The sequence below is a fragment of the Protopterus annectens genome, chromosome 13.part0 (genome assembly GCF_019279795.1).
Source record: "Protopterus annectens isolate FY-2018-M chromosome 13.part0, PAN1.0, whole genome shotgun sequence".
Taxonomy (NCBI): domain Eukaryota; kingdom Metazoa; phylum Chordata; order Ceratodontiformes; family Protopteridae; genus Protopterus; species Protopterus annectens.
The window spans coordinates 467760455-467787826 of NC_056747.1; the positions used below are offsets into that span (position 1 = coordinate 467760455).

At 40.3% G+C, this 27372-nt stretch overlaps 1 protein-coding gene across 1 annotated transcript in view; it reads right to left on the minus strand.

Annotated features, from left to right (window-relative positions):
* LOC122787918 (unconventional myosin-Vb-like) overlaps positions 1-27372 on the minus strand; it is a gene marked incomplete at its 5' end in the record, with an annotated part of 1807467 nt that overhangs the window by 1598576 nt on the left and 181519 nt on the right. Inside the window, one exon of the mRNA XM_044054844.1 lies at positions 16701-16844. Coding sequence (XP_043910779.1) covers positions 16701-16844 — 144 coding nt within the window. The remainder of the gene's footprint in view (positions 1-16700; positions 16845-27372) is intronic.

The window sequence follows — 27372 nt, forward strand, 5'->3', positions numbered from 1 at the left end:
TGTAGCTTCCTCATATGCAGTTTGGCATTGGGAAGCACCAGAATACAAGATGCCATGAACCCTAAGGCTTGAAGGACTGTCCTTGCAGTCAGCCCGGACTGATGAGATAGTTGATGGAAGTAAAGGGATAGACTCTTTTGTTTGTCTGGGGTCAAAAAGGCCATCTGGGATGCTGTATTCAGTCTTACACCCAGAAAGCACATGTCTTGAGAGGGTACTAGACTGGACTTTATTTCGTTCACAGAATACCCTAGGCATCTTAGCACTGCTATCACATATTCCAAATGATGAAGGAGCTCTTCTCTTCCTTGAGCCAGAATTAGGCAGTCGTCCAAATAAGGATAGATCTGTATTCCTTTTAGTCTGAAGAAAGCTATCACTGGAGCCAGAATTTTCGTGAACACTCTGGGCAGTAGATAAGCCAAAGGGCAATGCAGAGAACTGATAGTGAGAAGTCCCAGCTCGAAACGCAGATACTTTCTGCAACTTAGTCTGATAGGAACATGAAGGTAAGCCTCCTTGAGATCCAAAGTTACCATCCAATGATCTTTGCCCAGCAGAGGTAAAAGCTGCTGCAACGTCAACATTTTGAACTTGGGAATGTCCAGATAAGTGTTGAGGATAGATAAATCCAAAATTGGTCTCCACGTGTTCCCCTTCTTTGGTACTAGGAACAGGCGAGAATAAAATCCTAGGCCCACTTCTGGCAGAGGGACCGGCTGTATGGCCCCCAGTCGGAGCAACAGAGAAACCTGCTTGTGAGCCTCTATTCTTTGTTGAGGAGGAACGTCTGGCATGCCCGTGAAAGGAGGCAAGGTATGGAAATAAAACCTGTAGCCGTGGTGTATGATATCCAATACCCATCTGTCCTGGGTAATTAAACTCCAATTTTCTTTGAAAAGTGCCAACCTTCCCCCCAAAGGTGCTGCCAGACGAGCAGGCTCTGGCAGCTGAAAAGGTAGGTCATTGGGTCTGCTTACGAAAGGACTGACCCCTGCCCTCACCCGAAGCCTGTGCAGGAGAACTTCCCGTTCTAGGCCTGAAAGAGCCCTGAGCTCTGCCCTTACCACGTCTAGATCTACCCCTAGACTGGGAATCATAAGAAGGATACGTCCACCCCTTAGTAGGCCAATTTCTACTAAACTTTGGAGGCTGGACTTGCAAAAAATCTTTAACAGTCTGCATAGACTTAGCCTTGTCTTCCATTTTCTTTAAAACTGTCTCAACAGGAGGACCAAACAACACGTCAGATTGTAAAGGAGCATCTAAAATCCTTGTTTTAACATGTTCAGACAAATTCTGATCCCTTAGTCAGGCGTGCCTGCGAAGAACTGACCCAGTGGCAGCCACCCTAGATGAGGCCTGTACAGCATCAAAACCACATTGCAAAGAATGCTTACCCACCTGTTCAGAAACGTGCACTAAATCTAGCAACTCCTTACAATCAATACCTACTGCCAGAGCATCAACCTTAGATTTCAATTGTGAAAGGAGATAATTCTGGTATTTCAACATGTGAAACTGGCAATTCAGAGCCCTCATAGCAAGAGTGGAAGAAATATAGACTTTCTTGCCCCATCTATCCAAGGCCCTAGCCTCCTTGTCTGCAGGAACCGGATTCTTAACAACAGAAGCCTTAACACCTTTAGGCCCATGGCTAACAGTTTCTGGGTCTGCCCTAGGACTCTTAAAAAGATACTTATGAGCTTCAGGCACCCTGTAATACCTATCCGGCTTAACAGGAGCAGGAGGAAAAGAATCAGGATTAAGAGAAGCTTCCATAAAAACATCTTCCACTACAGTCAAAACAGGAGGTATAGCCAAAGGCCTATGCTGGGGTAACAGAAATTCCCGAAGCCTTTTTCTGGAATCAGAGAAGTCCTGACCTTCCCACTTAAAATGCTCCCTCATGGAATGAAGAGTTTCTGAAAAAGAAAAATCCTCAGGGGGAGTAGCAGGAGTAGTAGAATCATCCACATCAGAATCAGAATAAGGAGAGTACTCCTGCAAGTCTTCAGCCGAAGACTCTGAAACATCTGAAGCCTGCTCAAAACCCCCCAGCTCAGGCTCCACCCTAGGCCGCTTATGAGGAGGGGGCATAGAACCCCTAATCAAAGTAATCAAATCTTCTGCCATTTTAAGCATATGCTTCTTGGGCACAGTACCTGAAGAGCTAGGGGTAACACTAACTGAAGCTAAACCTGGCCTGCCCCTGGGGGAAGCCTTGGAAACAGAAGGAGAGGGCCTAGCCACCTTAGGAAGGGAGGGGAGTATAGTAACATGAGAAGCCCCCTCAGCCTGACTAGTCTCTTGAGAGGCCACATCTTGTAATAACAAGGTCTCCCCCTGGGAACACAAAGAAACCTCCGGTGGAGCCACCGGCTCCACAGACACCTCTAAAGAACCGGCGTCTGGTACAGACGGTTCTTCAAGCCTAGGCTTAACTGCCTTGTCCTTGCGTTTCTTTGAAGAAGCGGGCGGAGCATCCGACGGCATTTTATAGTTACACCGCTTCCCAAAGACTAACCTCGCACAATCCAACCGCCTCTTTATAGTGCGTTTATTAAATCTAGCACAAGAGCAACAGCCAACAACGTCGTGCTCAGGCCCTAAGCAAGGAATACACAAAGTATGATAATCTTTATGCGGTATCTGTTTCCCACAAGAAATGCAATTTTTAACTTTTCCTGACATCCGGTAAATGACTGAAACAAGACAAAACTAAAATATTCCCAACGGGGTACTTGGCCAACTTTGAACCCGGTCTGAAACTTCTAAATCGAAAAATCTCAGAACGCCAACCGGCACTTGCAATACTGCTTCTGCATCGGACCATGCGGCAAAAAAGACTGAGGATATGACGCCGGTCATGCGCATTTGTACCCTGACGTACTGACGTCAGTCAAATGCGCCCTGACCGACGTCAGCCTTATACTTTGATATTCGGGCCGACAGAGGACAGCGGACTACCCAATTGTTAGGACTGCAGCAATGTGAGATGAAGAACATCTTACATTACTAATTCATATCTATTACATTTACTACACTGAAATTCATGAGCCCACAGACTGTTTAAATTTAGTGCAGTGATTGTTCCAAACCAACTACATAACCAGATGTTAGACAGAAACCATTAAGTACCCTTGGGCATTGGCAAATGTAAAGATATGGCTCATGATATATTATTCTGGCCTAGAATAACTCATCAAATGGATACAGTTAAAAAAGTCAAACCAATAACGTGTCATACAAACACTAAAATCTATAATACATGAAATAAGGGACTAAGGAGTAAAGTAACTGCTGATTTATTTCAGTTCAAAGTCAGTCTCTCTGTCCTGGGGTCAAATTAAGATGCCTCTTCAAAATCATTCGCTTATGAAACCCATGTTCACATCATGGTTTGCCACGCATTTTCATCTCTGAATATGGTTGTTACTCAGTTTGTCAATAATTTCTTACATATTCCTAGCTTTGGGAATTTCAGTACACTACATTTTCTCCAAGGTATCTGGTGCCTAATGGTCAAACAGAATTATTTAGAGTGACAAATATGAAAAAAGAATATTGCTGGCTCTAAACAGGACTGTTACCTTGCTCTTCTCGAGTACAGCAACACTTCTTTACAAAACATGGGACTTTCACCTTCACAACTAATAATGGGGAGGAGAATGCTACTGATATCTCTTGTTCATCCCCAACAAGACAATATGCAAAATGGGAAAGTCAGCTTGGGAGAAAGATCAACAGAAACAGTAGTAGTACCGTGAGAGATTAACAACGACATTGCTCATATTCAGACCTGGAGAGATTATTGCAATACAAAATCAATTTGACAGAACCTGGAGCAATGCAACTGGTCATACAAACACTGAAGTCACTCTGTGAAAACAAAAAAGGTATTACCTTAAACACTTTTATAGGACTGAACTGTGTTCATCCTAAAACAGACATGAACCAAGAGACTGCTCCCAAGATGCATATCTAGCAAACACTGACATGAACCAAAAACTGCTCCTGAGATGCATATCTATCCTGATTGTGACACTATCAGCAAAAAAGTACAGTTTTGTACCTACCATAAATGTAGATGTTCGAGGATCCACATTGCTGCAGTCCTAACCATTGGGTAGTCCGCTGTCCAGTCGGCCCGAATACCAAAGTATATGGCTGACGTCGGTCAAGGCGCATTAGACTGACGTCAGTACGCCAGGGTACTAATGCGCATGACCGACGCCATATCTTCAGTCTTTTCTTGCCCCAGATGTCAGAAGACCCTAAAAAGACAAGGCCCAAACCAAAACACCAAAAAGCCCTGCACCAAACTTATATACAATATATATATATATATATATACAGATGTACAATAATATACAGCAACTCACACCACCACCCCTAAACACAGAGGGGAAGGCGGGAGGGTAAATTGGACTGCAGCAATGTGGATCCTCGAACATCTACATTTATGGTAGGTACAAAACTGTACTATGTTCTTCATTCCACATTGCTGCAGTCCTAACCATTGGGTAGAATCCCAAAGCAGAGGTAAGGGAGGCTGGCAAATCATAAAGAAGCAGGAGCTGCCAACATGCCTTGCAAAATGGCTGTGGCAAAACCAGCCCTAGATTTAGAATAAAGAGGAAGGTGGTAATGCTTAGAGAAAGTATGCACTGAACTCCAAGTAGCTGCCTCTAAAATATCCTTAGTTGCCACCCCCCTTAAAAATGCTGTTGAAGTGGCAGTAGCCCTAGTGGAATGAGGCCTAATCCCAGCTGGAATCTCCTTGCCATGATGGGAATAACAAAAAGAAATGCAAAACCCAATCCACTTAGAAATAGTTTGCTTAGACACAGGCTTGCCCTGAGAACTCAAAGCAAAAGAAACAAACAACTGCTGAGACTGCCTGAAACCCTTAGTCCTGCTTAAATAATAACGCAACTGCCTATGTACATCTAAAGTGTGCAAAATCTTTTCCCCTTTATTTTGGGGATCTGCATAGAAAGTAGGCAAATGAATAGTTTGGTTTAAAGCCACACTAGAAACCACCTTGGGCATAAAGGAAGGATTAGTACGTAATGATACCCTATCCTTATGGAAAATCAGAAAGGGCTCTACTGCCATAAGGGCCTGCAACTCAGAAACCCTTCTTGCAGAAGTAATAGCCAACAAAAAAGCAGTCTTCCATGACAAATATTTTAAATCAGCAGTACCCGCAGGCTCAAAAGGTTGTAGAGTAAGTTTTTCCAACACAAAATTGAGATCCCAAGCAGGAGTAGGAGCTCTAAGTGGGGGTCTTATATTCTTTGCCCCTCTGAGAAACTGCTTGAACAAAGGATGCGAAAACAATGGTGGGTCACAATCATAGTGAGCTGAAATTGCTGCAGCATGAATCTTAATGGAAGAGAAGGACAAACCTTTGTCCAATAACTCAGTAAGATATTGAAGAGCCACACTCAAATTAGGCTCAGAAATCTCCAAATTCCTTGCTGCACTCCAAAATAAAAATCTCTTCCATTTTTCTGCATACACTTTCCGTGTACTAGGTCTTCTAGCTTCCATAATCACATTTAAAACTTGTTGAGGAAGTTGAGACCGGCTGTCTCTCAAAACAGAATATGCCATGCTGTTAGATGAAGAGAACGAAGCTTGACATTGAGCAGGTGGCCTTCTCTCTGAGACAAAAGGTGTGGAATCAAGGGTAAAGGCCATGGAGGCTTCTTTACTAGACTCCTCAGTAATGGGTACCAGTGCTGCCGAGGCCAATCTGGAGCTATTAAAATCATCCTTGGCTTGTCTTGTCTGACCTTTAGAAGCACCTTTGGAAGAAGAGGCAGAGGTGGAAACGCATACACATGAAGATTTTTCCAACTGAAAGAAAGAGCATCCACTTTCCAAGCTGTGTGATGTAACCTCTTTGTGCAAAACTTTGGCAGCTGGTGGTTTAGTGGAGAAGCGAACAGATCTATGTCTGGAGTTCCCCAGGACACTGTCAACCTTTGAAATACATGAAGATCCAGTTTCCACTCGTGGGGATCCATGATTTGCCTGCTTAACACATCTGCTAAGGAGTTCTGTGCTCCCGGCAGAAACCTTGCCTGAAGAGTTAGTTGCAAGCTGAGCGCAGTCTCCCATAAAATCATTGCTTGTCTGCACAATGGGTAAGAATGTGTTCCCCCTTGTTTGTTGATGTACCACATGACAGTTGTGTTTTCTGTTAGAATCAACACCTGCCCTGGAAGAAGTAACTCCTTGAAAGCCATTAATGCAAACTGGACTGCTAACATCTCTTTCATGTTGATATGTAGATGCTGTAGTCTGGCAGGCCACTTGTCTTGTATCCACTTTCCATTTAGATGAGCTCCCCAAGCAATGTCTGAGGCATCTGTCGTTAGAATCTGACTCGCCTCTGGCCGGGTCACAGAGAGTCCCTTGTTTAGGTGACATTCCTGAGCCCACCACAAAAATTCCTTTTGAATGCAAGGTATTATTTGAATGACAGTGTCCAAATCCTGGCAGTGCTGTGTCCATACATTTTTGAGATACCATTGCAGCTTCCTCATATGCAGTTTGGCATTGGGAAGCACCAGAATACACGATGCCATGAACCCTAATGCTTGAAGGACTGTCCTTGCAGTCAGCACGGACTGATGAGATAGTTGATGAAAGTAAAGGGATAGACTCTGTTGTTTGTCCGGGGTTAAAAAGGCCATCTGGGCTGCTGTATTCAGTCTCACACCCAGAAAGCACATGTCTTGAGAGGGTACTAGACTGGACTTTATTTCGTTCACAGAATACCCTAGGCATCTTAGCACTGCTATAACATATTCCAGATGCTGTAGAAGGTCTTCCTTTTCTTGAGCCAGAATCAGGCAGTCGTCCAAGTAAGGATAGATTTGAATTCCTTTTAGTCTGAAGTAAGCTATCACTGGAGCCAGAACCTTTGTGAATACTCTGGGCAGTAGATAAGCCAAAGGGCAATGCAGAGAACTGATAATGAGAATTTCCAGCTCGAAAACGCAGATACTTCCTGCAACTTAGTCTTATAGGCACATGAAGGTAAGCTTCCTTGAGATCTAAAGTTACCATCCAGTGGTCTTTGCCCAGCAGAGGTAAAAGCTGTTGTAACGTCAACATCTTGAACTTGGGAATGTCCAGATAAGTGTTGAGGATAGATAAATCCAAAATTGGTCTCCACGTGTTCCCCTTCTTTGGTACTAGGAACAGGCGAGAATAAAATCCTAGGCCCCTTTCTATACAGGGACTGGCTGAATGGCCCCTATTTGGAGTAACAGAGAAATTTGCTTGTGAGCCTCTTTCCTTTGTGTAGGAGGAACGTCTGGCATGCCTTTGAAAGGGGGCAATGTATGGAAATAAAACCTGTAACCGTGGTGAATGATATCCAACACCCATCTGTCTTGAGTAATTAAATCCCAATTTTCTTTGAAAAGAGACAGTCTTCCTCCCAAAGGAGCTGCCAGACGAGAATCTACTGGCAGCTGAAAAAGCAGGTCATTGGGTCTGTTTACGAAAGGACTGACCCCTGCCCTCACCAGAAGTCTGAGCAGGTGAACTCCCTGTTCTAGGCCTAAAAGAACCTTGAGCTCTGCCCCTACCACGTCTAGACCTACCCCTAGACTGGGAATCATAAGCAGGATATGTCCATCCCTTAGTAGGCCAATTTCTACTAAACTTGGTGGCTGCACCTGCAAAAAATCTTTAACAGTTTGCATAGACTTAGCTTTGTCCTCCATTTTCTTCAGGACTGCTTCCACAGGCGAACCAAACAACACATCAGACTGTAAAGGAGCATCCAAAATCCTTGTCTTAACATGCTCAGCTAAATTCTGATCCCTCAACCAGGCATGCCTGCAAAGAACAGAACTAGTGGCAGCCACCCTCGAGGAGGCCTGCACAGCATCAAAACCACATTGCAAAGAATGCTTACCCACTTGTTCAGACACATGAAGTAAATCCAGCAACTCTTTACACTCTATACCTTCCGCCAAAGCATCCACCCTAGATTTCAATTGTGAAAGGAGATAATTTTGATATTTTAGCATGTGAAACTGACAATTCAACGCTCTCATGGCTAGAGTGGAAGAGGTATACACTTTCTTTCCCCACCTATCCAAAGCCCTTGCCTCTTTATCAGTGGGAACAGGATTTTTAACCACAGAGGCCTTAACACCTTTAGGCCCCTGAGAAACAGTTTCTGGGTCCGCCCTAGGACTCTTAAACAAATACTTATGAGCTTCGGGCACCCTATAGTACCTATCAGGTTTAACAGGAGCAGGAGGCAAAGAGTCAGGGTTCAGGGAAGCCTCTGCAAAACATCTTCCACCACATTCAACACAGGAGGTATAGCTAAGGGCCTATGTTGTGGTAAAATAAGAATTCCCTAAGCCTTTTCCTGGAATCAGAGTAATCTTGGCCTTCCCATTTAAAGTGTTCCCTCATGGAATGCAGAGTCTCTGAAAATGAGAAATCCTCAGGAGGAGAAGCTGTAGGTGTGGAATCATCCACATCAGAATCAGAATAAGGAGGAAAGTCCTGTAAGTCTTCCGCAGAAGACTCCGAAGCCTCTGAATACTGTTCCAAACTGTCAAACTCAGGTTCCACCCTAGGCCTCTTATCAGGAGGGGGCCTCTAATCATAGTAATTAAATCTTCTGCCATTTTAAGCATATGTTTCTTAGGCACAGAACCTGAAGTGCTAGGAGAAACCCCCACTGTAGCTGAACTTGGCCTACCTCTGAAAGAAGTTTTGGCAACAGTAGGAGAAGCTCTAACTATCTTGGGAACAGAGGGAAGAACAGTTACCTGAGAAGCCCCCTCAGCCTGGCCTACCTCCTGAGAGGGCACATCCTGTACCAATAAAGTCTCTGCCTGAGACTCCAAAGAAACTCCTGGCAAAACCTCTGGCTCCACAGAGCCTTCTAAAGAACCGACGTCTGGGACTGCCGGTTCATCAACCCTAGGCTTCGCTGTTTTGTCTTTGCGCTTCTTAGACGAAGCGGGCATCGGAGCATCCGACGGCATTTTGTAATTACAACGCTTCCCAAACACTAACCTGGCACAGTCTAACCTTCTCTTAATAGTGCGTTTATTAAATCTAGCACAAGAGCGGCAACCAACAACGTCGTGCTCAGGCCCTAAACAAGGTATACACAGAGTATGGTAATCCCTATGAGGTATCTGTTTCCCACAAGAAATACAGTTATTCACTTTTTCTGACATCCGGTTAAATACTGAGGCAAGAAAAAACCAAAATGCTCCCCAACGGGGTACTTAGCCAACTTTGATTCGGTCTGAAACTCCGACTTCGGAAATATTTCAGAACGCCAACCTGCACTCGCAAGAACTGCTTCTGCATCGGACCATGCGGCAAAAAAGACTGAAGATATGGCGTCGGTCATGCGCATTAGTACCCTGACGTACTGACGTCAGTCTAATGCGCCTTGACCGACGTCAGCCATATACTTTGGTATTCGGGCCGACTGGACAGCGGACTACCCAATGGTTAGGACTGCAGCAATGTGGAATGAAGATCATCAGTGTGTGCAGGAAGAGCCAGCTCTCACGTGTACAATGCTGACCAGTTAATGGTTGTGACTGCTAAACATAATATCACCATCTAATAGGGACTAAAGTATACAAATTTGGTAAAATGATTAGAAAACCACCCAAACTGAAGGACTTTTGTCTGTTATGATAAAGATTAAGTTGCAACACTGCCACTTATTAAAAATTCTTATTGCATGTCATTTTGTTAAAGGTTTTCATATTTGTGCATATATTTACCTGAAATGTTGTACAGAATATATCACTTTGTATATCTCTTTTATCTTAAGGGGTCCTGGGGAAGGATGTAATTGTAATGCAATGCAGTATTTAAGTATCTCATAAGGCTACAGTACACACTACATTTTGTGATGCTGTCTTTTGCCATGTAGTTTTAGCACATCTGTGAAGTGAAATTGAATTTACATGCTTAGTATACAGTACAACTTGGTTGAATGGTCAAAAGCATAACAGCTTAGGTTCAGTGGAGTGATTCACAAAGTAATGGAGATGGAAAACATAAAACTAAGGCTGGGTAGAAAACAGTGAGAACAAATCAGAAAAATAAAACTGGACTGTCCAATTACCTTTGAAGAAAAGTAGCAGTATGACAAGGCAATACAAAAGACAAAGGGTGGTAGTACTCAGGGGAACAGGGTCTGCACAGCAGCATAGTGGTTAGCAATGGTGCCCAAGGGCATCTGATTTTCTGTTTCACTTCCAAGTAGAAGTGCCTTTTTATGAACTACATACCCTCTCTGAGTCACAGTATTTTTCTCTAGGGTTTCCTACTTCTCCCCACATCCCCAAAACTATCCAACATTTAAACTATAAATCCTCCAAACCACAAAAATGTGATGTATGCCATGTGAATGTGTGTTTTAGGGTACACTGGTGTACTGTTCGAACACAGTTTCAGGATAAACTCTGAATCCCCTGCGACTCTGGACAGGAAGAAGAAAAAAAAACAATGGAATTACGCAACAAGGACAAAAAAAAAAATATATACAATAATTACATAGATATACTAATTAACTTCAGAAGACAAATTAAATTAGTAAATAATCTTGGTTGCAACATGGGTGAGAGAGAGAAACTACAGACAAAAGCTACGGAGAAAGAAGCAATGTGGAGAGGGTTGGTTAGTGATTATTAGGTGTATTTCTGGAGAGAAGGTACTTGAATTTAGCCTGGAACTTAAGATGCTCTTAAAGTTGTAAATGGAATTTGGGAGAAAGAGGAATTATCTGAGATGGGATGGAAGGTATTCACATAGGTTGAGTTAAGAACACAAGAGTAATCTTTGCAATTAAGTTATCTTTTGGGGGGGTTGCAGACAGAGTGGTCATGACTTCTAAAATTATATGTTAGCATATTCCTGGTTAGTTTTAGAGGGGAGAGGAGGGGGAGAAGGGTCTCACCTATTGAGAAGTCTAAACAACTGTGAGCAGTGTAGGTCATCAGCATGTTGTTGAGATGGGTAGCTATTTAGTTTTTCCTATAGTTTTACAGTGGTGGTCATTTTTAGGGAAGACAGAGTTGATAAATGGATAAAATCTGAGATGGGTTGAATGGTGAAGATATTTCTTTTGGAACTTGCTGCAGTTAGAATGATGCTATATTCTAACTCAGCCAGCAGAATGCCTTTTCCAGTGTCAGTCCTAGATGATTTGGACAGAGAAATAAAGATGGAGGCAGAGATTTTAGACCAGGAATAAAGGAGTTAATCTTTTTGTGCATATTTATCAAGATGAAAGTGGAAATTCAGAGGACTCCAGGCAAATTCCAAGGTATCTGAAGGAGATGACACTTTCTATTTGACTTTCAGGTAAAAAGGTTTGCAGAGAATTTTTACAAAGTTTCTGTATCAAAGAGCTTTGTTTTAAATTTGGTAGTGGTGAAGTGCTACCATGTTAAATCAATTGATTAAAGGAATGGAAGTCTGTCTGCAATTCTTTGGTATTAAACAGAAATTGACTAGCACTTATATAAGACCATGTCATGAAGTTATGGTAGGAGAGGAAAGTGAAGTGGATCAAGAAGGATTGTGTTTATGTACAAGGGGAAAAGGAGGGCAGCCAGAATGGATCATTTAGGGACTCCTTTAAGAAGGAAGGGGGGTTGAAGGACAGGAGATGAATTGTATTGTAGAATGATGATATGAGAGTCTGTTTTGGAAATGGTGGAAAGCATCTGGGATAATTCTTGTGTCAGTGAGATGGTCTTTAAAGATGTTATCAGCACTAAATGCTCTGGCAAGGTCAATACAAATGGCTCAAGTAAATAAACCTTTGTCTATTGCTAGGAGGAGGATGTCAGCGAGAGTCCAGATGGCTGTGGTTGTGCAATGACTAAACCAGAACCCAAATAAGCACTGTAGAAAGTAGTCAGTACTGGTTGATGTACTGTGTGAGCTTTTTATTAAAACATTTTTTCAGGAATTTTACTCCAAGTTTGGAAGCATAATAGATGGGGTGAAAATCAAAGGTTTTGCTGGTGTTGGATTTTTTCCCAAATATTATAGTGTTTTCCATTTTGCATAAATTGTAGATGCCTTACAGTGGAGATAAATTGCTAAAATGATACAAAAAACATGGATTAAGATGATTTCCTAGGTAGCATGTCTTTAGATCTGATTATTTTGAAGTAAAATAAAGTGTTTAATGGAGGGGTACAAGTGGATAGTAGACTGGTGTTGTGTGTTGCTGGTACAGGGCTTGGGGAGGTTGTTGATACGCAGAAGAAATTGTACAAGATATCAGGTGAGAGGATGCAAACTGAGTTACAACCTGCTGACATCTTTCTGCAATTTTCTTGGGGCAGTTCTTAGTGAAGATTTTGTTTGATTTTAAGTGATTTATGTTGCTGTATGATTTGTTTGGCTAGATGTCAAAGTTAAGTGAAATACTATCTAGTAGTAAGTATGGGGACTACATTCCCAAGTTTGTCAAGCCTCATGCTCAAGACTAAGTAGAGCTTTAAGGACATGTTATCTGGTAATTTTGCTTCAATGTATATGGTATAACAACTCAACATCCCCATAGGGCCATTCTAGACTTTGCCATAAGTGTACACAAAAAAATACCTTTTTCCCAACCCACACATCCAATGACATTTTAAAAAAATATATTATCTGCAAGTATAACGCATGTATACATGTGTGCATGTGTAATCCATTCTGCAAATACCCTGGTCTATAATGGAAATACGGTGATGCATACAGAGATCTACATTTGGGGATGTGATCAAAAGACAATTATTTCTAGTGAAAGAACCATGTTGCATAAAAATAATGCCCACTGCAGCTAAGTGTGTTGCATAATTTTTAAACTTAAACAAAATTAGATTCCTTCTAATTAACCTTTGTTCAACTGAAAACTTAAGTTTCTCTAAATTTGATTCATAAAGACTTTTAAACCATGCTAACAGTCTTGTAAACTCACTTTGTATACATTCCAATCCCTTAATTCAAGTGGACCCATGAATACAAAAAGAAAATATTCACTCATGGGTCTTGCAACAGAAATATACAAGGATAAAAGAACTGTAGCAGACCTACTGGAAAAAAACAATGCCAAATAATGTTCATTATATAGTAACAGATCTACTTTATTTGATCGATGAACCAGACTTTCGAAACCCATATGGCAAGTACGATCAACTAAGAGAAGCCAACCACCCACCCATAAACAGCACACACAGTGTTTTTGTAGGGAACAAGCCGCCTTGACCCATCCCACTCCATTAATTATATACACCAACTAGGAGACTACGCTGCAGTGGGGAAAAGGGCAAATTCAGAATGGTTCAATGATCTAAATTGTTAAATCATATGGTCTTGACCATACGGGTTTCAACATCTGGTTCAATCAATCAAATAAAAGGAACCCACAGTTAACACCTACTCAAAATAGCAACTACATGGTCATCAAATTTTAAACTAACATCCACAGAAATTTCCTAAATCCCTCTCAGAATCCACATTAGCAAGGCAACAATAACCAGTTAGAAAACAGGGATATCTGCAGTTAGATTTTCCTACCTAAATGGCTCACTGAACTTTTCTTTGCATTAAACCACCACCCCAGAGCATTTAGATTAAGCACTAAAACAATCCACGTAATCCTACAGGTGCATATGATCAAAAAGATTAGAAACAATGACACTGATCTTTGTGTTATCAGCATAATTGCTAACCCATACTCTGTTTTAACAACAACAACTATTTTTGAATGACCCTGGTCTGGTTTCAGAACCCTGAGGAACTTCTCAAAATATTTTCCAGTTCTGAAAGAGAACTCATAACTTTCACCCTGCAGTTCCTATCCCTAAAGCCAACTATTCACCCATGCAATTAAATATGGATTAATCCTAGATTCAGATCTAGCCTTTAAGCTAGACCACCTTGATCTGAAAAGCTAAAGTAACATCATAATAAAATTTTGGTTAGTTAAGCAAGAAAAAACCCTAGGCAAAGCCATGCTGCAAAACTTAAATAAGATACCGATTTAGACATTCAAAGCATTTACTCAAAATACATGTTAAAATTATATGCCTGTAAGTCTAGCTGTTGAGTCACTCGCGGCCCATAATGATAGGAACCACAATAGCCTTTCTCCATATATTTCGAACATTACTTCTAAGGATTCTTGTGAAATATCTGCAATGCCATCACTACTTTTAGTAATAAGCTATTCATCCATTCGGGCCGGCTACAGAATTCGCCTTAACTGTAGCAAAGGATTTTTTTTTTTTTTAATTCCATCATGAAGATTGTACAGCTACTATCACAGACATAATATAAAGAATACTGATCACCAATAACACAATAAACAGCAAGTGTAGACAAAATTACTGGCTAATTTTAAGTCTTAGTGATTACCATCCTCATCAATGTTAAAACAATAACTGAAGACGGTATTTTCCTATAACTTTTAAAATCCTTAGGAAATACTTTAAAGAGTTTTTGCCAACTTCAATTCATACTGCCTCCTGATTTTATCAGTCTTCTACAATTTTGTCTAGGTTCCAGATATTTCATTCCATCTTTCTTACAATGCCTCCAATGATTTTCTACAAGTCTTTCAGCTCTTTTAGTCCACCAATTTTGAGCATGTTTACTTTGTATACTATAGATCTTAATAGAATATTTTCAAATAAACTTAACAGATTCATATAACACTGCCCATTTTAATTGACCATTACTTCATTCATAATGCCTTTCCACTGCCTTATTTGAGGTTTTATAGCTTCATAGTCAGTGCCATAAAACCCTTTATAGCAAGCTGGCTCACAGACGCACTTAATTGTTTCAGAAGCAACCTCATAAAAGCAGAAGTACCAATACCAGATTTAGCAATGCATTTAACCACAGTTTAATGCCTAGCCATACATCATACAAATTATTTAGCCTAATGGCCTCATCATCCACCTGATGAAAATCTAAAACAAGACCATCTTCAATTATTTTACTTACTAGCCTTTAACTATTAGGATTTCTCCATTCAACTACTGGTGAATTTTTATCACCTGCAATAATGTCAAAGCAGTCTAAAGCACTGATGAATATCTTTACTGAACTGCAAAGCAGATGACAATTGCACATAAGTCCTTTGGGGGGGGGGGGGCAATAAAATAAGGCTACATCGAGAAGATCCTTTCTAAAACAAATTCTGACTATAAAGTCCATTCTCCTTTCCCCTCATATGAAATCTTTTGAATAAACTTTTCTGTAATAGTGATGGCTTATGTGTCCTCTTATCAGGTGAGGAAGGGTTTTCTTTACTAAACTACAATTCAGTTAACATAAATGGGTCATTAATATTTTTCATTGGATAACTTTGCTTCCAGGTCACAACTTAAATTTCTGACATTCTAGAAGAAATTATTCCTTCTATTCTCTTAACATATCTTTAATGGGAACAAAATACCTAATGTTAGTAAACTTAAGTACCTAGGCCTAATACTCAACTATACCCTTTCCTCTGCCACACACACAGATCATGTAACAAAGTCCTGGTCTCAATTAAAACTGTGTTACAAGATCAGTCACTTCCTTTCACCTGCTACCAACAGGGTCATTGCTAAAAATACTTTAATACCCGAACTTGGATATGGCCTTCCTTTTCTCATTATGCATTCAGCCCACAATACTCACAGAATAGACTACAGAGAATAAAATCTGCAGATTCATTCTATTAGCATATACCCAGATACACCACTGAAATTTACTTAAAAATCCAGATGGCTTTCAGTGCCTCAGAGGGACACTTTTCTTCCAAGTACTCTAATTTACAAGGTGCTAAAACATAGTCACTGCCCCCCTTTATGAGTGAAGTTACCTTTACAAGACCACTCTTATGTAACTCAGTAGTACACAGGACAGCAGTTTGTCATATGCAAATCACAGCAGAAGGGGACAACTATTTTGGGCAGAAGGCACTTATAAGGGAAAAAACTGGAGGATATAGGGCTACACTTGCTGGAAAACAAAGGGCTGTGACAAGCAAGGAAAAGTGGTAGTCAGACAGAACCAAGCAAGGGTAAGTCAGTCATGCACAGCATACAAACAGAATAAGTAATGCAGGATTCTCTATGCAAAATGCAAGAAAATTTGGATAATGAGCAGCAAATGCAGGTGTAAATGCCATCCTTCCTTCTGTGTTGAAAACATCTGATCCTTTCAGGTACAGCTGGAGAAAATAAGAGGAGGATAGCATCTGGAGAGAAATTCAAAGGAAGTGTACTCTAACAATAAGGATATGTAAGCTACCAGCTTGCTAAGGGGTGGCAGCTGTGACAGTCTCTTTACAACTATGAAAAGATGCTACTCTGTAGTCAGAAACTATCACCACTGTCAATCTGGCTTCATGCAGGCCTGTCACTGCTACAGAATAACCCACAGCAGATCAACAGCCATATTTACCATGACAAGGTAATCACTTCTACTAAGATAAGTGATACAAATACTAAAAAAAATTTAATCAGTGATCCTCCTATTTAATTATACTGCTGCATCCTAACTAGTGTTCATTTAAAGTAAAAATACTGCAGTGTTCTTTCACATCAGTGACTTCTCTAAACAGATGCAGTAAAATCACACCTTTTACACACAAAAGAAATATCTGCACATATACTTACTTGAAAAACAACACGGGATTTCTCCAGAAGATATGTTCTCATATGCGCACCAGTTATGTGGTACTTATGATTGAAACCAATTTCAATGTACTTCCCAAAGCGACTGCTGTTATCATTCCTTGTAGTTTTGGCATTCCCAATGGACTAGACAGAAAATAAAAGCAGGAGATGGTCAATTAGTTTTTTGTTAACAAGAAAGGTACATCACACAAGAAATTAGTATTTTGTATAAAAACGTGAAAACTGTGCATACAACAGCATGGACAACTATGATGATGTGCCCTTATTAAAATAATTTTTAGAAGACAACTAATTTTTTCCTCCACCTTTTGTTCTGCACACAGGGCAGCAAAATGCTTGTAAACAGAACAGGCCTAAAATATACAACTGCCTAGAGAAAACCTCACCCGAAATAAAATGTAAGCAGTGATGCATTTTTCTCATTTCTACACCCAAATAAACTACAGTTTACAATAACACATTGTGCTCATTTCTTTACACTTGTGACGTCTTGTCACTTCATACCTCTAGTATCTGGCCAGAAAAATCCTGAAACCTTTCCTAAGGGGGCTGTTACCAAAATGTTTCCACAATTCACCTCCATGAAGGAACATCAGCTGACAGGACACAAAGAGCCAACAGTTTCTGAAGCCATGCAAGCTCTTGACACTACGGCACTAGTAAATACACACAGATGCTCTACTTTATCTTCGTTAAGCAAAACTTGTCAATTTAAAGACTATCGCATTCTGTTAATGAAAAATCTAAATGCAGTGTCCCTTTTATTAAATTGTATTAAAGTTCTACACACATTATGCATTTCTTAAAAACTAGTATCAGACAGATCATTTTTCATTATACCCAGTTTTGAAATATGTTCAAACACAGGAAAATAGCTTCACATCATCATCCCTTTTTTCTACATGGGGTTGGGGTGTTGTGTTAACTGTCACCATCTGCCTTGATTCAATGCCACACTCCTGCCTTCTTAGACACTCATGCCCAACTGTTGTAGACCTTCTCTCACACAATTCATCCACTTCTTTGCTGGATGCTCGTTTCCTCTTATGCTTTCTTCCTGCCTGTCCCAAATCATCTTCACCACGTTGTCTTCTGCTTTTCTGCACATCTCCCCAAACCAGCATAGTCTGTTCTCATTGATCTTTTCTGTAATTGGAGCTAATTTGGCTTCCACTCTTGCCCTTATTTCTTCATCTGTCCCACAGTGTGCATCCTACCACCCTTCTCAGGCACTTCATTTCCATCATCTCTAGCTTCCTCATCTGCTCTGCCTTAACTGCCCAAGTTTCTGTACCATACAGTAGTACTGGTTGCACCACTGTTTTGCACACCTTACCTTTCAGCTTCTTTGGCATTCTTCTGTCATACACTACACTTGATGTGCCATACCAGTTGGCTACAGCCCCTCAGATTCTAGATTCAACCTCTTCATTCAAACTTCCTTTCTCGTCAACTACCCCTACTAGATATTTGAATATCTTAACCTGTTCAACTATCTTCCCTTCTCAGTTATCTTCCGATTTCCCCAATTTGCTGAAATTACCAAGGTGTTATCTGTACTTAGTTTCATCCCCTTGTGCCTTCAGTTTTGCATTCCATTCTCCTATCCTTTGCTGAAGTTCTTGCTCAGAGTCTACCTGTAATGCCACATCGTCTGCATACAGCAGCTTTATTGATCTGTCCCCTCCAACCTGTTTGCCAATGTAGTCCATCACCAGTATGAACAGCAGTGGGCTCAGAGGTGAACCCTAGTGAACATCAACTCCCACTGGGGACCCCCTCTGTGAGACCAAACACAGTTCATACTTGAGGCATTGGGTCCTTGTACATAGCCTGTATTAATTCTACTGTTTCTGAGACTTTAAACCACTGCAGTACTCCCCCAAATCAGCTTTCTTGGGACCTTGTCTAGGAATGCCCAGTTGGAAACTTTCCTCATCTCTAGCTTCTTCTCAACTGTCTGTCTCACTGCAAACACTGTCAGTTATGCTGCATCCTGATTTGAATCTGAAATGTTCACTGCCCATCTTACTTTCTACTACTCTGCATATCCCATTTATCAATCACCCTCTCCAGAGCTTTCATGCAATGTGACAGGAGTTTGATACCTCTATACTGCCCACAGTTGTTGATGTCGCTTTCTCCTTGTACACTGGCATGAATATGCTTATTTTCCAGTCATCTGAGATATGCCTCTCTCTCCACACTGTTATAAGACTACCCTCAGGAGCCATTTCTCCCCTATCTCACCCAGCATCTTTATCATATCTGCTGTACCTCATCGGAGCATGCTGCTTTCGCCAATTTCATTTTACTAACTGCTATTCTTACTACTTCTACGGTGGGCTCTTCGCCTTTCATTGTAGGCTGCATCTGGAAAAGTACAGCTTCTGAGGGGTTATCTTCATTCAAAAGCTGTTAGAAGTACTCCTGCCATCTGCCTATAATGTCCTGTGGTCTGGTGAGGTGGTTGTTGCTGGCATCCCTTATGAAAGGTGTCTATCTTCTTTATCTCTCTCTCTCTCTGTCTTGCAACCAGATAGTTTTTTTTGTACCATCTGCTGAGTCCCTTTAGAGTGCCTCTGATGCCTTGTTCTTTGGTATTGCAACTTTTTTTTTTAAACAAAACTAAAAAAAGATTATCCATGTTAAGATGCATGGTACAGCCTGTGGTTCTATTAAGTGCTGTCTGGATTAATCTTCATCTTTACACAGCTGTCTCAGCCGGGAAAATACTGGAATGCTTTCAGAAAACATTTCAGCCATTTCTCTTTATCAGACTGTCTGCTAGAGATATGAGAACCAGACTGAGATTGTTTACTAGAAAAAAAGCCTTACAATATTCTTTTTCATTTACTTGCTTTCTCTTAAAACTTGTTACTAGATTAAGGTAATGGCCTCAACCCTGTCATTCCCCTAAACAAGATGGAGAAAAAGCATACTTTTCTGCTTTTGTCATGCTCTTTTAACCAAAACTTTTTTTTTATACACACATCACAGTGCGCACATTTCTTAAAACTGAATGAGAAAGAGGTGGGGGGGGAGAGTACCTCTATTTACATTAGTATCCCATTACACTTAAAAAAAAATAAATAAAATTATAACATGCAAAGAAAATCATGTACTATTTAAATAGTACTATTAAGAAAAAAAAGTTTTACTTGCAGTTAACTTTCACCCTCCTCTTCCCCTCTCCTGAATGTTTCCTCACATTAATGACGTTTAAGTACATAAGCTTTAGAATCCCCTAAAAGTTTAACAAAGTCCAAAAAGTCCAATATTTCCAACTTTTCTTGTTCTATTCCTGCTCATCTCCCACACCCAGTCTCTGCTTCATTTCCAATGCACTCTCAATTATTCTGGTCAGCTCTTGTGCTTTTTCCCCTTTCAAGCATTTTCGATTGAAACACTGGAAAAGGTTTTACTGGCAGTCCTTCTGTGGTCTTTATTACCAGAAGAACAAGAAGCAGAATCTTCTGAATTCACAGCTCAAATTTTGTTGGACAAATTCTTGTATTTCATCCTTAGCATTTACTTCATCAAAAAATAAGTTTGTTCCTCCAGGGAAAAGTATTTTTAAGATAGCTGGGTACAGCAGTTTGAATCTCACACCTGCTTCTCGACATTCCCTGAATAATGGAATAAATTTACTCTTCTGCCTAGTATACAAGCAGTAGAAATTCTCTACAAACACTCCACTGTCTCCCACTTTTAGTACTTTGTCCTTCTGACAAAGCTTTGTCAGAATCAACTCCTGCTGGTAAGATTGCATATTTACTATTAAAGTCTAGGTTGTTTTTGCATAGGTTCATAGATTAGTACTAAGCTAACTGCCCTTGCGAGCCATTTTAAGCCTAGCTAATTATTCTTGTTGTGGAATACCAATTAACAATTCTTGTTGTGGAATACCAGTCCAATTGCTTATTTGTGCTTTCATAAAATGAATACAGTCTGCTTCTTCCAGCTTATCAGGTACAGCAGAAAATCTCAGGATTTCCCCGTGTTCTTGTCCTATTTTTTGAAACAACTCTTCTTGTGCAGTCTCATATTCAGCCAGACTTTTCCTCATTTCAACCTCTAGTTTTGCAGTTTCATCACCTCATCTGAATATCCATTTAAAGCTTTTCATTTTTTTCAGCTTTTTACTGTTTGAACCGATATACTCCATCAGTGTTTCAGTTATGTTAGTGAGGTATGTGTGTATTTGCCTTACACTTTCTTCTAGGTTAGTGGAAGTCATGTCTAGAGCTTGCACTGCTTTTTGCTGAACAGCTACAGTACTTTTCCCAGTCAGTATTTTCTGTCACCTTTTGTAGTGGATTTTCCTTCAGGTCCTCTGTATTTGTTTTTCCTGGTATCCAGGCATTGTGCTTACTAGCCAGTTACTAAAATTTACCTAGAAATCTAGGTCTACTGGCTTTCTCTGCTAAATTTCTGTTTTCACACTGGGAGAGATGGAGCTAAGCTGTTACTCAATGTGCAGCCATCTTGGAAGTCTCATTGCAACTCCTTTCTTAGCTTCTTTGTTAGCCAGCCAGTATTTCTTCCTAGTCTGATCTATCTTTTCTATCTTCCACTTTTCTTGCATGTTTTCTTTCTTTTGATGACTTCCTGGACTGCTGCATTCCACCACCAGCTTTCCTTATATACCTTATTTCCATATCTGGCTCAGTCACACAGCTGTTCTGTAGTTCTCACGCATGCTGTCTTGGGGCACTGCCATTCTTTTTGAACCCCACCTATTTCTTCCTCTTCTTGGGGTACTAGAGCCCTGAGTAATTCCTTGAACTGTTGTACTCTCTTTCCAGTCAACTTCCAGGTCTTCAGCCTAGACTCCTCTCTAACCACTGCTTGTTGCAACCAGTGGTTTATGCTGTGGGCCAACTGTATCACTCTGGATAACTTTGCAATCACCGATTCTATGACAGTGCCCTTTCCTTACTAGGAGGAAGTCCACTTGAGTTGCATGGTGTTTGCTACTATCAAGGCAATTGCCAGACAGAAGTATAGAATCACCTCCTCTTTATTCCTGCTGCCCCACCCATGTGGACCCAGACAGGTCCCATATCCTTTCAGTCCATCCCAAAATGTGCATTCAAGTCACCCATTATCAACACCAATTACTGTCGTTCTGCACTCTTTTTCCTCATTATCACAACCCTGCTGTGGGACATAGGCTGAGATTATGAATACTGTCCTATCATTATGCTGGAGTTTGATTGTCATGAGTCTTGTCACCAATTCTGATAATATCCCTCACTACCTTCTGATGCCTCTCTCTCACCATTTCCAGCCTGTCCTCCCCCTCTTCAGTAGTACACTCTGGTCCTAAGCCAAATGCCTTTGCTGCTTTGCTACATTGACCTTCCATCTTATCACTTGGATAAATAAGATGTCCAGCCTCATCCACTTCCAAGCTCCATCCAGTCAGTGAACCTATACTGAGTGCAGCAATTCTTAGTTCATGTTTGATAGGTTGATTGGTTTTACATCCAGCTTTATGTCAATAGAGCTTTATGTCAATAGAGCTAGGCTTTTACCTGCCTATGACACAATCTGAGAGCTCAGTCATGTCTCTCCATGTAGTCCAGTGAGGTACAGCTCAAATCGGTCAGAGCTATCCCAGGTAACCCAGGCCGGGCAACTGGACATCGACCAGCCAAAATCTTATTGGGCTTTAAGGTAGGCACACACACCCCTTCCACCATTAGTATGGGTCCCTGGAATAGGTCAGAGTAGACCAGGTCTCAACTCACTTATCATTGGCAAATACCCATGCCAAGTGGGTGACAGTCAACATAATCACTTAGATGAATATTTTACACCATCAAGTGGCTAGCCCTGCCACGGTTAGCATTTTGTGATCCGTGTTCGTCTATCACAGTGGATATCCAAAGCAGTTGCCCTATAGGGCACCATGCAGAGTCTGTGCTGCTGCCCACAATTCCATTCTTTGGCGAGTTTGAGATGGAAACGCTCAACATACTTTTTTTTTTTTTTTTTTAGAGGTGGGAAGAACCAGAGAGACACAGGGAGAACACGCAAACTCCAAAATGGCATTGGCCAGAGGGCAAGATCAAACCTTGTACCTTGTGCATCGTAGGCAAAGACCTTAGCCTTTATGACAACTGATCTCAGCTTCACAATCTTACCCAAAAAATTATTGAGGTGATAAATTTGCTTCTCACAGAGTTTGGCATGACAAGAATTTTTGGATCATCAACATAAGTGGACATTCCAGACTTTAGCAGCCAAATGGCATTAGTACCAGTGTCTACAGGTATGAGGACCACTTGCTGTATTTCTAATGCCTGATGTCATGCCTGATGTCAATCACATTTGCATACTGTAATAAGGTGGAACCTTCTAAATTCAAGAGAGATTTTTATTATTAATGCAGAAAAAAATGCTGGTAGAAGACAGCTGCTCTTCTCAAATTTCCTGGAAAAAAAAGGGAACTGTGCTTGAGCTGACAAAGTAAAAGGCCTTCTGAATAAGCCCTTCAAAACATAAAAGTACAAAAAGAGTTGGATCTTCTCTGCCAAGAGTTAACCCTGGATATGTACCATCATGTTCTCTTATATTATCTTTATTGCCCATTTAAGTTTCTCCTTCTCCACAGAAAAGTCAAATGACGAGACAGATATTGTCTAGGGTACCACAGAAAGTATAGGTTCATAGAATAGTACTAAGCTAACTGCCCTTGTGAGCCATTTTAAACCTAACCAATTATCCCTTGCAAGACTCAAACCCTGCACTTTGTGTTTGCAAGGCAAACACAGTAACCATTAGGCCACCCTCCCAACCCAAATAAAACACCCCGATCAGTCTCAAACCTCGGACCTTGGAAACACTAGTCTGCATGAATTACCACTGAGCCATGGCAGATAATTCTGGATCATCAACATAAGTGGACATTCCAGACTTTAGCAGCCAAATTGCATTAGTACCAGTGTCTACAGGTATGAGGACCACTTGCTGTATTTATTTCTAATGCCTGATATCAAATACATTTGCATAATGTAATAAGGTGGAACCCTCTAAATTCAAGAGAGATTTTTATTATTAATGCAGAAAAAAACGCTGGTAGAAGACAGCTGCTCTTCTCAAATTTCCTGGAAAATGATTGGACTAAATAAAGCATTTTAGTACTGTGCATGACAAAAGGCAGTGCAGCACAGTTACTAAAATATTTTGTTTTGTGATTGCTTATATTGATACAAGCTACTTTAAGTTTATTAGTGGTTTCTCTACAACTTCTGGAGTCAAGAGTCAACTAGTAAGGACTTCTCACATTATGTAAAACTGCCTAACTTCATCATGCCATTTTCTGGGGTTAAAGGCCAATATATGCATTGCCTACCAAGTCCAATGTTGCCATTTTTACCCATAAAATAGACATTAAAAATGTATCTAAATCTCCAATTTAGGGATGTCCATTGCTTGGCTTAATTTGCATTTTAACTCCTATTCATTCTACTGCAATGTTGATTTATTTAAAACTGTATTCGTCATTATTTCTCATTAATAATTTGCACATTTAAGTCTACCCTAAATAATAACAGTAGAATTACCACAATGTTGGGGAAGTTCACCGATGAAAATCAGTGCAATTCATAGAATTTCCCCTCATTAGTGAAATTGAATCTCTGGCTTTGAAAAGGCTTAAAGGTGGTAACAAAATGAAATGTTGACAAAACGTGGACCTGATTTAAGAAAATATTTTGGAAATAAAGTTATTTAATGACATTTAAGAAATACAAGACCTGTTTTACACCTCGGTGCTGCTTGAGGTGTTATTTGACGCACAGTATCCAGACGTATTCAGATGCTTAGAAGCTTTTTCCCCTAGATATACATAGTGAATTTCTGGGTCTTTGTCTTTTTCTGAAGAGATTTCAAGCCTTCATAAACTAAAGCACTGCTGGGGGTGGAAAGTAAATATATTTTTTGTCTGCGAGTGACAGAGCTGCTTTTTGTTTTACCTGCTCTATTTCGTTTTCTGTTTTAAGAAATTTGCTTGGCCTGGTGTTTTTGTTCTACATGAGAGATGGACACTTACATTATCTATGCTGCATAGTTCACGTTTTTTTTTCATTGGTTAAATTACTTCTTGAAGGCTACTTAAATATACAGTGAATGTCTGGGTCTTTTTCTTTCTCTGAAAACATTTTAAATATGCATAAAATAAAAGCACTACTTGTGATTCCCTGCTACTTTTTCTCATCTGCCCTCTCCTCCCATTGATCTACTTTTTAAACCTGACTATTTTAAGCTGCCCACACCCACCATAAATTGAGCTTAATAATCTCCTCCCTTTCTAGACTACTGCTATCTTGAATTACTTGCCTTTTCTTGTGCTTTATATTGAAAAAAATGCATTTTGCCTCTGTCTATTCTGACTTATTTGTGCTGAATTCATTATCTAGCTAGTTGTTGAATAAATTAGTGCATCTTTACACTCTAGCAAGCACTTGTTTTTACATCAAGATGTCAGCGGATTTTCCATCCAGTGCATTGGGAGACAGCCTAGTCTGTTTAAGTTGGCGAAACACACGACTTCTGCATGCAGTTTTACTGGTTGGAGGGTTTATTAATCAGATTATCTTGTTTTTGGTGCCTTTATAAATTCTGTACAATTGAGTGGCTCTTGGCTCATTTATACAAAGCAAAAGTACTTTCATTGAATAAGCACACTTATATAAGCTACTTATGTATAAACATTTTAAAATATATACATATTCATTCCCCATACCATTATTTAATTTTTGAGTGAATTGTAAGATGGTTTTAATATTGATGAACGTTTGCAACTGTTTAATTACTTATTTTTAAGATAGTGTTCGGTTTCTTTAATTCATTAATGGCATTTTAGGTTTAAGTCTTACTTAAGCAAGTCTCAACTGTTATGGATTTAATTCTGATGAAGTTCTGGGTTTATAGGGACAAACACGCTCAATTGTTTCTGTTTGTATCTCAATAAAACTGATTTTTAAATGAGTTTTAAGCACATCCATTTTTTAAGAGCATCTGATCTATTTTCTGCCAGTACGATATCTTTGTGTGGTTTGTTGGTGTTTTATCATACAGCCAAGATATATTATTTAGACTCTTTTATAAGCTGTTTAAAGTACACTGCTTTATCCATATCTTTAAGTTTGTTTGACATAGCATTTACTGTGCTTTTACATCAGGACTGGAATTATTCATTAGTGGCATTACATGTTTTCCTGGTCTATATGAGATGGAAAGCATACACAAGGGTTCTGAGTATTTTTTTGCAATTCTCTTATACACTGTGACTGTACTCCAGCAGTTTCAAAACAACTATACTGTCTGCTGCATTGCATTACATTGTATCTGTTATAGGGCTTTGTAGGTAGGTAGTTTGGTCTTGTTACACTCTGGCTCCAAACCAGCTATTCTACATAAATGTGTTTTTCTGCAGCCTTGTAGAAGTGTGCTAATCTAACCTGAGCTGGTGAAAGGATTATTGTGTGCTTTCCTGATTGCTAGTTAGCTTAAAAAAAAGTGTTTCTCCTCTCTGCATTTGTGCAGGCTTTGGCATCGGTACTCAGCTACTCATCTGAGGACTTTGCTACTGATTGCTAGGAATCTGCTTTCACCTGGAACAATCCACTATTGAAAAGACAAAAATAAGTATTTTTGCACTTAGCAGTTTAAGCTACATGCTGTTATTTTTGTACTTTATGGCAAAAAAATAGATATATAAATAAAACTGTAATGTCTACTGCTATTTAAGTAGTTAATTGCACTGTACTTTGTTGTATACCTTAGTTGTAGGTAGTTTGTGTGGTCTTGTTACACTTGGGCTCCAAACCAGCTATTCTACATTAAGGTATTTTTCTGCACCCCTGTGGCAAACGTGTGCTGACCGAACCTAAGTTGGGGACTGCTGGTGGAAGGCTTATTTTGTGCTTTCCTTACTGGTAGCTTAAAACTTAATTCTCTTTGCTCATATTTAAGCCTCGTGTTTGTGTGGTGCTGATCTTCATGCAGCAGTCCTTAGCAATACCCTGTATAGATGCAAAAGCCTAAAAACTCAGTTATTCCCTAAACAGCTGTCAGTGAAACCTTTTCAAACTTTTCTGTTGCTCTGGGGGGGCAATTCAGTTGCACACTGAGCAACACTGCCTTATTGATGAACCTTGGCCTACAAAAGTTTAGGTCCCTCTTGTAGTCCTGGCACTACCAGCAGTCCTGTCAAAATAAACCATTCCCTTTCCCTATTAAAACGTACAGTAAGAGCCTGCTATCATGGATGGGCAGTTTAACATGCTCTCTCTGGCCAGTCTGATAGACATGGCCATCCTGAGGCAATGTAGTAATGGTCTCATGTACACTTACAACAACTTACTCCTGAAACAAATACTTTATGCAAGAGATGTAGCTGCACTGTGAAACTGGAGGCAAGACTCTCACATAAGGACAAATCAAATGTCAAACAGGTTGTCAGCAAACACACACACACACTTCCCCACACTATACAAGGCCATGACACAAACCCACATATGTGGAGGTAATCACTAGTAAATTACCAAAAGATCAGAGGCCTCCAAAATGGAAACCACTTGCACACAACAATGCAAAACACCACGAGGGAGACAGAGGGAGACAGAGGGAGACAGAG